We start from the raw sequence: 11,604 nt of genomic DNA on the forward strand, positions 1-11,604 counted from the left end.
ACACAAGGTAGAGGGTCCACTCTTAAGTTAGCAATAACTGGACGATTACTTTATAATTTAATAACTGAGCATAAAGAAATAGGTCTATATCAGGGGTTCCCAAACTTATTTTATCTACTGCGCACTTTGAGAATAAATTATTTTTTAGCGGAGATTAAACATTCATTCTAAACGAGACTTTTACTATAACCCGCAAGAGTTGACTTGAGACCTAAGCGCAGTTGGTAGTACACAACGGCGCTCAGGTCTCAAGTAATCTCTTACGGGCTACACCTGCCAATGAGAATGATTATTGAAACGCAACCTTATAGTATTCAGATAGAGTACCTTTTATTCAAAATAAAATAAACATAATCGATTCTAATATAAAAACTAATGTGAAGGATGAATGTGATGCTGTTTTAATAAGTTTGTTGATATCAAGTTCCAATTTACTCAAGAACGACCGCAAGTCACCACGTTCGGTAACATGCAAATGATTTCTTTTTTTAGTAAGCAGCGTTGTCACAGCACTAAAACCATGTTTACACAAACATGACGATGGGAATGCTATCAAGAATCGTTGAACGATCGACCACAATCCAGGGTACAATTGCGGGATCGGTTTTTGTAGCCAAAATTCTTGGTAGCCATTTTTGAACTTGATTTTTATTTCCTCGTTCGTTGTCAATTTTATAAGTTCTTCTTTCAGCTGAGGTGATATTGCTGTGTTGACATTAGAAAACGGATCCAACCCCAGGCTGGTATTTCCAAGTTCAAAATGTCCTGGTATCGTTCAGTGAAGTCAATGTGGAGATTTTCCAAATGTTGGCAGTAGGCAAACAAGTCGTCGATACTGTAGGATACTGATAAATTCGGAAAATTGTGAAACTCACGCCTGCCCATATTCTTTTTGTGTAGAAGCAGTTTGGCTGCGAAAGCAGCAACGATATTTTTTGTTTTAATTAAATTCATGGCCTTGCAGTTGGAGATTCATGTCGTTGAACAATTTATACAGGTCTGTCATGTAAGCTATGTCATTCTTTGATGTAATGAGCTTGTTGCGCAATTCTGCATCTTTAGTTTCCAAGAACTCTATCGCAGAATCAAACAGGTTGTAAAATCGAGTCAGACAATTGCCTCTTGATAGCCAACGAACTTCAGTATGAAACAACAAACGGTTGAAATCTTCGTCATTAGTAACACAAAGCTGATGAAATAATCTATCATTCAAAGAGCTGTTACGGATTTCATTGACTGCTTTGATGATATATTGCAGTGGTTGAAATAGTCGTTCTTTTAAATTTCTAGCAACCAAATGTTGTCTATGAATAACGCAATGTACAGCAAGGACATCTAGAATTTTATTTTTTAAGTACGCTATGAAGCCTTTATGACACCCTGTCATAGCCGGAGCGCCATCCGTAGCAACTGATATAATATATTTCAAGGGAATCTCTTTCTCATCACAAAACTTTTCCAATGTATTGAATATGGTTTCGCCTTTTGTACCGGTCTCTAAATTTCTAGCAAACAATAGTTCTTCACATATTTTCTCATCTTTAATAAACCTCACGTAAGACAGCACAATGCTTCATTAGTTGGTAAAGTGGACTCATCGAGCTGAATTGAGAATTGACTAGTCCTCAGATGATTGCACAATGATTCTTCAATGTTTTCAGCCATTTCATCAATTCGTCTTTGCACAGAATTATTACTCAAAGGAATTTTCCGGATAATATCTGCGGCCGGTTTATGAAGCACAGTACTTTCTTTATTGCTGGCAAAATTAACTCTTCTCCGATGTTGTGTGGTTTGCCTTTTTGAGCAATTAACAAAGAGATATTGTACGAAGCTCGAAATCCGTCGTCATCTTGCTTAGCATATACAGCATATAGCTTTAAAGTTGCACAATCAAAATATTTGGGTGTTCTTGTGGACCAGCGACTCTCGTGGTATCCACACCTCGAACATGTCATTAAAAGAGTGAGAAAACTTAATTGGATTTTTAAAACACTAAGATATGTAGTGCCGGGACCAGTCGCTGGTCCGCGAGTCTCGTCGTCTAGGGATATACTTAAGGAAATATACGTGAGTTTGGTTCAATCTGTATTGATTTATTGTAGTCCTTTAGGGGTGGAGCTGCTAAAACTCTTTTTCTCGAGTTGGAACGTGCGCAACGCAATTTGCTTAAAATAATGTATTTAAAAAAAATACTATTTGCCACTAGCAGTTTGTATCAATTATCAAATTTAGCCACTGTAAGAAAACTCTACATAACTCAAACTGTACTCAGATAACATAGGTCTCTAAAATGTGATCTAAACATTTCAAAGAGAAGGAAAGACATTGTGGTAGAAGTACCTAAAGTAAATACAACATTTGCAAACAGACAATTAAACAAATGATCGGCCCATTTGTACACTTTAATTAATAAGGAATTAGAAATATACGCCAAAAGTTATAGAGACTGTAAACAAGTTATATCAAAATGGCTGCAGTCGAAATCGTATGAGGAAACCGAAGATCTATTAGAACACTTGCTCTAAAAACACTACTTTCCTAATCTATGGCAACAGGTTAACACACGCGCACACACACACACACACACACACACACACGCGCACACACACACACACACACACACACACACACACACACACACACACGCACGCACGCACGCACGCCCAAAGCCCGTGTAAGCTAGTGGCAATCATTCAGTCATTGCACAGAGGTGTATTTCTAAGCAAAAATCGATCAAAACGATTTCAACAATTTTGTTACATTCATCTGCAAAACGTGCATTGTTAAAGCTTAATAACCGTTACACCACTAGACGGGAACAAAAAGCGCTCCTGATTAAAAGTAATCTTTCAACCCAATTCTGTGTTTGTATGTGGTAAAAGTTTTGTAATACCTATTGATGAATATTGAAGAGGAAGGTACGTACTGTAAACTTAGACGTAGCTCGTGTTGCGTAGCGAGAGGTACTTTTATAAATATAAACTGGGATGATCTTTAAAGCTTGGTTTATTGTACTTTTTTACATATTTTCTTACTGAGGTTACATCTCGAACTCTCAAGATGTTCTATTCTTTCTAATTTCCTATTTTAAAACACATTCTAAATATAAAACTATATTCACACAGCTGTAAGAACAAGTATTCTATGAACCAGCCGACTGATACAAGAATGCACAAATCGGGTTATTTAACAAAAACTTGTTAAAACATGATTGCCCGCGGTCTATTATCTACGAATATTACCTATCTAGGAATACTAATAACCATTAAAAAGCGAAACTGTGTCTGTTGCCTTTTTATTTGTTTGTTTGTGTCTACTTTCGTTTCGAAACGGAGCGACCGATTGACGTGATTTTTATTTTATTTATTCAATATACAGGACAGATGTACGAATTATATGGAGAGAAATATCGAACCGAGTTAGTTTGAGCAATCTCTTAATTAATATTAGTTGATGTTCACAAGTTGTAGTCGAGAGTCGAGAGCTCAGTCGGTGTCAAAGGGTCGTATTCCAGAACTCTACTCAATGCTCAAGTCGGGATCTGAGTACGATTTCAAGCACTGGAATTACGACCCTAATGGCAGGGACTTGAGTATGATTTCGAGAAATGCTATATTCGTAAAGCACCCTCAAATACCTCGAAAACGATACCCAACTTGCCATTATTTCAAAAATCGTTTGTGCCATCTTGGATTTAGAAATTAGAAAAGTCTTGTCCGCCATCGTGTATTCAGATATAAATGCCATGCCATTTCCTTATGGATTAACAAAAATCAATTTTTGAAAATTCCTGTCAACCATCTTAGATTTAGAAATTAATGCTACATTCGTAATAAGCATTCTCAAACTCCTCGAAAACGTCTATTAATTTGACTCACTTAGCGTGTGCGGTAGGTAGGTTTCTATGCGTTATTATTCTAAGGATGTAGAATTATCTACAGCTTCATTTGGTTTTAAGATGGGAAGGACACATTGAATTTTCCATGAGTCTGGTATGACTAAATAATTCCAAAGTTTATCTTAAATATTCAATAACATTTTCTGTCCTCTGGTATGTTGTCCAATCCTGGTGTTGTATCTTTCATACAGTGATATGTATAAGTCATTCAATGTAAAAGGCTTGTTGAGAAAGGTGTTACTATCACTATTGGCAGACTGAATCAAAATATCATTCAAATTATTTTCGTTTAACTGTGATGAGTCTGATATCTTATCCAAGAAGCTTGGTACACAGTCATCGTTTAAATATCTGTTACGTGAAGAACCTGTCCTTTTAACCTTTCGATAGAAATACGTGTCATTCTACTAACACTAGTACATAACTCATGGCATGATTTAATGCTTTCTACTTTTAATATCAAATGCTTTAGAAATGTCCAAAGACACTGCTAGTGCTTCTCGTTGCTTCTCCATAGCTTCGCTCCATGTGATGTATAGATTGAAAATAGTCAAAATCAATATTGAAAATGTCTAACGCTTCGATTATAACCTTATTTGAATCCCTAATAATATAGCCACCAAAATTTCATATTTTTTTTATTTTTATTTATTCATAAAATTTTACATAAAACAATTGTTTACCCCCGCCAAACTGAGAATAGTTCTGGCCCCCCAGCTACCAAATATTAGTACTTACCTTTATGGATGGTAACAATTAATAACACAATCCCCGCACATCTAGATTCAAACTTAGGCGAACGATCGTTTTTTACGTTACTTTGAATATCACGCTACAGCATTTCTCACGATTGCGTGAGAAATGCTGTATTTGTATGATTTTGCATTATATTGCATTTTGTATTAGCTTCTGGCCGTATGTCCTCGCTGAAATATTTATGTAGGTATATCCATTTTTCGTGTACACTATGCGCTTTCGTAACACCGGACGTTTCATATCAATTAACTGAACGATTCAATAGTTTCAAGAAACAGATATACGCGATTTAGATCCGGAAACAATAGTTTCATTTCCTATGCGAAACAACCACGAAAACCTAAAAACTGGACACCCAAACATTGTTTTTAAATACACGTTTATTAAAACAATAGACAATCAGTAGATACTCGAACATTATAAAATAGCAATTGCACTGAAAACTACGCCTGTATACAAATAACGACGATGGACAGCTAAGGCTTCCCTCACAGGATACCTACTACTCGTACTTACATCTTCTTCTTCATCAAGTAAGTATCAGTATAGAGCTCCTTGTGAAAGAGTTCGTCTAGGGAAGTACTGTCACCTTACCTAATTCGTCCATCAAGCAGCATTGCAAGCATTACTTCTTCTTCATGTCAATCTTCTAATGAAGGTCGGAGATGGCAATCTGAACTTTGGACACTGCAGCTCTGAATAATGAACGGGTGTTATTGAACCACTGGCGCAAATTTCTAAGCCAGGATATTCTCCTTCTTCCTACACCTCTCTTTCCTTGTATTTTGCCTTGGATTATTAATTGTAATAAGTCGTACTTTGGTTTTCTCTATATATGACCCAGTTACTCCAGTTTCCTTCTTTTGATGTTATCAACACTTCTCGTTTTCGACTAACCAGCTGCAGCACCCTTTCGTTCGTGACTTTGTCTCTCCACGATACTCTCAACATTCTCCTATACACCCACATTTCGAAGGCTTTTTTGCACATAGATTCTGTGAGTGTCCAAGCTTCTGCTCCGTACAAGAGAATGGAGAAGATGCAACAATGAGCCAGTCGAGCGCGGGACCGACGTTAAGACTTCTATTACAGAGCAGGGTCGTCATTCTGAAGAAAGCATTTCCCGCTTCTTGAATGTGGCGGCACCTTACTTTAAGACTGTGGCCAACACGATCATCAAATAACAGTCTAAGTACTTATATTCTTGTACTTTTCTAATTTCTGTCCGTTGCGTAACAAGCTGTCAATGAACGTTTGTTTTGTTATGGCCATATACTTGGTTTTCTTTTTCTTGATGTTGAGATTCGGTCTACTAACATCACTACTAACATTTATGGACTGAACCGCATTCAAGTTTGGCACGACTGCTCAATGCGGGCAACGTATTTTCACCTCTCCGAGCGCCTGCTTAGGTTCTGTTACATCCCCATATAGCCGGTAACATATAAAAAATTAATTTGTCATGCTATACTTTTTACATTTCACGTTTCTTATTTCATTTGAAAAAGCTATTCCTGAACCGCTTCGTAATAGTTCCTTTCCCCTCAAAGTGAGCGTCTAATGTCATTAGACGATTTAATAGGTTATTATAATAAATGATATTATTTATTTTAAAGTAACGAGAAAATTGTGATGTTTTTATATGATAAAATATCAAAATTTTGTATGCTGATATGTATTTATTATGTACTAGGTACTCGGTGTAACGGGCTGCTGTCCGCAACTCGACGTCTAGGCGCGTATTTACGCCTGTACTAGGTATACATTATAATATCCAAATTTATAAAATTAAATGTACTCACTGAGTTATTAACGTTTCAATGGGAAATTTATGAGGTACTAGAACACTTCTACCTAAATAGAAGCTGCCCTTCGAAGCCACAATGCTCCTTCGACAATGAAGAAGAGAAGGACTAAATAAATTATAACCAAAATTAGTTTCATTCGTACGACTCGAGTCCTTTTCCCAATGGGGTAGCTAAAAACCACAGACTTCCACTTGCTACAATCTTGACACACAACACGCATTCAATCTTTTCATGCGCGCAGGGATATTTTTGATCTGACCTTTTTTTGGACGGCATAAAATGAGAATGAAAAACTACTTGTACAAAATGATACCCGAAACAAACAAATAGAAAAACAGTATGAAAATAACCACGTTGCCACGTAGCCACTTTGAGGCTACAGACGCTAGTTGGAATCCAGTCGGCTCGAAGGAATTTTTGTTTTATCTTTGTATATTTAGCTGTGACCTTCGAAGATGAGTGCAACAGCAACTTCAGATACAACTAAGCGGTGGCGGTGTAATATTCTCTGCGTCCTGAAACCAGGAGCACCCACCGAAAAGTTATTGGAAGTTTTTTGTAACAAATCAGATTATATTTTAGTTTTGCCATTAAAAAAAATGATGTAAATCCTATGAATTAGTTCTTCCTCTACTATTAGTTCTACAACTTATACAACACACTAACGTAATACATAAAAAATTGATTAAACAAATATTTAAACGTTAACTATTTATTCAAGATTCATGCATTCTCGTGCAAAATACCACAGAGTCTCAAGGCGAAAGTGTGAGTTGCTAGTGATGACTTACGGCATTGAGACGTGCTCGCTCACAATGGACCCCATAAGAAGGCACAAGATCACCCAGAAATGAGGATATACCCAAAAGAATGAGAGGAACCGACATAGCTCAAAGAATTGCAAAACTTAAGTGGCAGTGTCCTGCGAGCAATGTACCCCACATAGCTCGCAGGACAGGACAGGACGGCTGAGGCTTGGGCAGACTACCCGCGAGGTGGACCGATCACTTGAAGAATCTTGCGGCAATCTGTTGGATGCAAGCGGTACATGGACGGTCCACATGGCGACATTTGGGGGAAGCCCGTGTACAGCAGTGGACGTCTTTCGGCTGAAATGATGATGATGATTGTGGCAGGAAGCATAAACGTTGAATTATTATTTAATAGGGCATCTTTAGGAGCATGAGGAAACGGTTGTCCTTTGCTCGACCACGGGATAAATAGCGTCAGTGATACATCTGTAGTTAGTTTTTTATTTTAGAGTAATCAACATCGACATAGGTTCATTCGTTACGATATTATTTTACTTTATTTTTTCCGTTTATTTCTTTTTATTTCAATAGTCAGCCGTATTAGGTGGTTGCTTTCTACACTAATTCCACGGATAGGTATATCTACAGTGATTTTTAGTTTTCATTTAAGGTTGTCACTTTCAATGCTAATATTATTTAAATTTTAAAAAGAAAATTTCCGTCCTAATGTATATTTTTGCTAGCGTACGCTACACGAATTTTTTTGTAAACAGCTGTAGGCGTTCACTTTCTACCAGTACCGATCCAAATGAATTCTATCATAAGTAGGCAAGGTTACCTCATATTTGTTTAGCTGTATGGTTTTTAGATCTAGACCAATTGTTGTCTTCCGTCACTGCGTGTTCAACGAGACCACAGAGATTGGGCTCATTGTACGTCCAACAGAATATGTTTTCTTGTAGATATTTCAGTGTTCAGAGCCAATCAGTTTTTAAATGTTTTAGGCTAGCAAACCTTTTTACTATAGAAATACACCTTACGGATGGCCCTGTATATTAAAGTCATACAACAAGTGAAAAATAATAGTTTCACTAAATCTATGAAACACGCCACGCTGTATAACAAGTAGGATTGTTAAATTTGCAAGCGTGTGTGGTGCGTGCCGACGGAAACTCAATTTTCTACATTAGGTACCTAACTGAAACAATCTGCTATGTGAATATTTCAGAATGAGCAGTTACTAATAATCAACACCGACTGAGACGTGCACCATCGCGTCGCGATATTTATAAATATTTAAAATGTATGGTTTAAGTACACGATAGTGTTCCGAGTGTTTTAAATAGATGAAGCGGTCTTTCCGTGTCCATAATTACGTCTACACATGACTATTTCAATGCTCGGAAAATAACGCTCAACTATTATACTATTTGAACGCAGCAATGGATAAGATCACATTCAGTGTCAACGGCAAAAAGTGTGAGGGTAAGTAATTTCAAAACCAAGGCGATGTTAGAGTTTTTAAGAAGCGACTTACCTGGAAAAAGGAGGTACTATTTAAAATTAAAATAATCATTCCAATTGATACAATATATAGAATATAACCACTTTGTTACAATATATACACATGTAGATATTTTGCTTGCCGTGTGACGTCTTGTATTTGGCATGCAAACCAAGTAAATTGACTTTTTATTTGCTACATTTTTTATGTTTGTAATAAGTTTTTTTGTTCTCTTGTTCGCTTTGCGAGATCTATTGTTAGAGCGTATCATTAATCATATTATAATACTCACAGTACTAGTCTTAGTTTTCACTATGGCAGCCACTGTTATTAAAATATCACACACGAGATTATTTGTTTGATATGAAATGATCGAGTTTTTTAAACCTCTCATGCAAAAAGAGGGGAGTTATAAGTTTGAAGCCTTTATCTGTATATCTGTCTGTCTGAGGCATCCTAGCTCCTTAACGGATGGACACATCTCAAAACGGTTTTTATTTGAACGCTAATATAATCTGGATGGTTCTTACCTATGTTTGAGGAACATCTGTTCAGCTAGTTAGACATCATCAGCTTTTTTCACTGTTAGCGTAGAGATCTCAGTCACATAATGAAAATTTATTGTATTTCTACTTGACAGAGCGACTTGAAACTTGGTGATATATTATGGAAATGCGATAACCTCGGATGCAGTAATTATGGTTTTTAGAAACGGTAAATCGTTAGAATTATGTTACAACCCTACCCTCCGAGCAAAGTGTGGGCATTGTTGCGCCGAACAGGCGGGAGTTGCCCCACAACACAGTTATATACTATGGTAAGGTAAAACTGCTGTGTTCGGGCTCATTAAAATGATCTCGACGAGTTGTTAACTGCCTCGTGCCTGCACGTGGCCGAAGGGTTACCATGTTGGCCTGGCACGCAGAGGTCCCGGGTTCGTTTCCCGGGCCGGGAGAAATATTTGTATGCCTACCTTTATTTTTCTTATATGCCATAGTCGCACTCTGCAAACTAAAGTAAACGAAGAGGCTGACACTGAGTTGTGCGATACCAGATCCCTTTTTTCCTTGATCTGATATTAAAATATTCACTCCACATTTGAGCACATTTCGACCCATATTTGGGAAGAAATTCTGAGTAACATGGTAGTAAATTCACCACTTGCCTCTTCTGTTTTTCCACGCTTGGCTAGGATGTCAGCCGCATCACAGGTTGCACTGTATAGTAAGGAATTTCATGATAGATAACGGCTCATTGATTTTCCACCTGAGTTTGAACGATGTGCAGATGAGTGGAAAGTGTTTTGATGTCAGACATACACAGAAACAGAAAATATTGAACAGAGCGGAAACAAAACATTGAAGAAGCATCCAAGTCCATACATAAAATGAAAAACCTACGATTGTAAATTATTTCAGAAAAAATTGTGTACTGAGTAGCGAGCCGAACCCTTAGAATAATAACGCATAGAAACCTAGTCCACACACGCTAAGTGAGGCAAATTGAAGCGCGCCAAATGGCCTACCCGAGCGGGCGGGCCTTCGGTGCTCAAGGTCAAGTTGCACCGCGAACAGATCAAGAATTTTAGCTAAAATGACGAAATGTGCGGTAAATGAGTGTAAATACGTCAGACAAACATAAAATAGATACTAACATCACGTTCCACAAGGAAGTAACGTGTTTCAATTGTATTTTTATACAAATATTCACTAAAACCGAAAATTAACCTACTACTAAAACTAGCCTACATGAATTTGATTTTTGCCTCACTTGTTTCGTTTGTCACAGTTCGTTTGATATGAAACTATCATTCTATGCGTTATTACTCTAAGGCCGAACCATTAAATATTCAAAAAGGCCGGAAATATTTTGATAAAACTCTGCTCTGCCATTATTTAACACCGGGTGGAGGAATACACCAAATTCTGCGCTGCGTAGAAACAAAACTGGAGGGCTCTTCTCCCCCACATCAATTTTCAATTCTGTAAACAAGAAAAGGGACGCCATAAAGTAAGTTACTTAATCATTAAGCAACATAAATTATTAATAACAAACCTAGTCCTTATAATTAATGCATTTTCGCGGGCGTGTAAGTGACGGCTCAGCGCCAGGTTGAACTTCGGAATCGGACGACGGTGCCGATGCCGCAACCTCCGCCGTGGTGGTCTCTCGCTCACGACTCATTTGCGGCGGTAATGACGAACCGCTCTGAGTCCGACTGAATGCAGCAGGGAAAACCACAGAAGGCAAAGAAGGACTCGATTTCGATTGTGATCGAGTTATATTCGCCCGGTCCGGGGTAGGGGGCGGCTGTTTATGTTGTATTAACCGGTCTATATACTTAATACAGGGAATATCACAGTTATTATATTTATCGGTTTCCAATCACATCATCGATTATACCCAGTTTCCAACATTCTTTCCTTGCAGTGCAGTCCTTGTACCACCTGTCCCACACGTTGTCTCCTACTTTAAACTTTCTACGGCAATTATTTTTATCATTTGATACGTCGCAAATACATTTCTCCTGCGGCATTATCAAATCTAATCGAGACCGTAAATCTCTGCCATACATTAGTTTAGCGGGGGTGTGGCCAGTGGAAGTGAGTGCACTGTGTTCCTAAAATTTGTTCTGCGAACGCTTCTGCGTAAACATCAGTTACTACCTTACTCCATTGCTACTGCTAACAGTCGAAGAATATGTCCTCAGGTAAAATGTCGCGCTACATTGGTTAAACAGCAATATAATGCTCTAAGCTGTAAATTAACATATTAACTCACAATTTACACGCACGCCAGCACGCACACACACCCACACCCACCCACACACAAACAAACACACACACACACACACACACACACACACACACACACACACACACA

At 37.8% G+C, this 11,604-nt stretch overlaps 1 protein-coding gene across 3 annotated transcripts in view; it reads left to right on the forward strand.

Annotated features, from left to right (window-relative positions):
* Positions 1-8,489: 8,489 nt before the first annotated feature.
* LOC113238169 (indole-3-acetaldehyde oxidase-like) overlaps positions 8,490-11,604 on the forward strand; it is a 31,628-nt gene continuing 28,513 nt past the window's right edge. For all 3 annotated transcript variants that reach the window (XM_026474929.1, XM_026474930.1, XM_026474931.1), the window contains exon 1: positions 8,490-8,702. In XM_026474929.1, the coding sequence (XP_026330714.1) occupies positions 8,660-8,702 (43 nt within the window). In that variant the 5' untranslated portion in view covers positions 8,490-8,659. The remainder of the gene's footprint in view (positions 8,703-11,604) is intronic.

Source organism: Hyposmocoma kahamanoa, unplaced genomic scaffold, assembly GCF_003589595.1.
Source record: "Hyposmocoma kahamanoa isolate Upper Pololo Valley unplaced genomic scaffold, ASM358959v1 95, whole genome shotgun sequence".
NCBI classification, from domain to species: Eukaryota; Metazoa; Arthropoda; class Insecta; order Lepidoptera; family Cosmopterigidae; genus Hyposmocoma; species Hyposmocoma kahamanoa.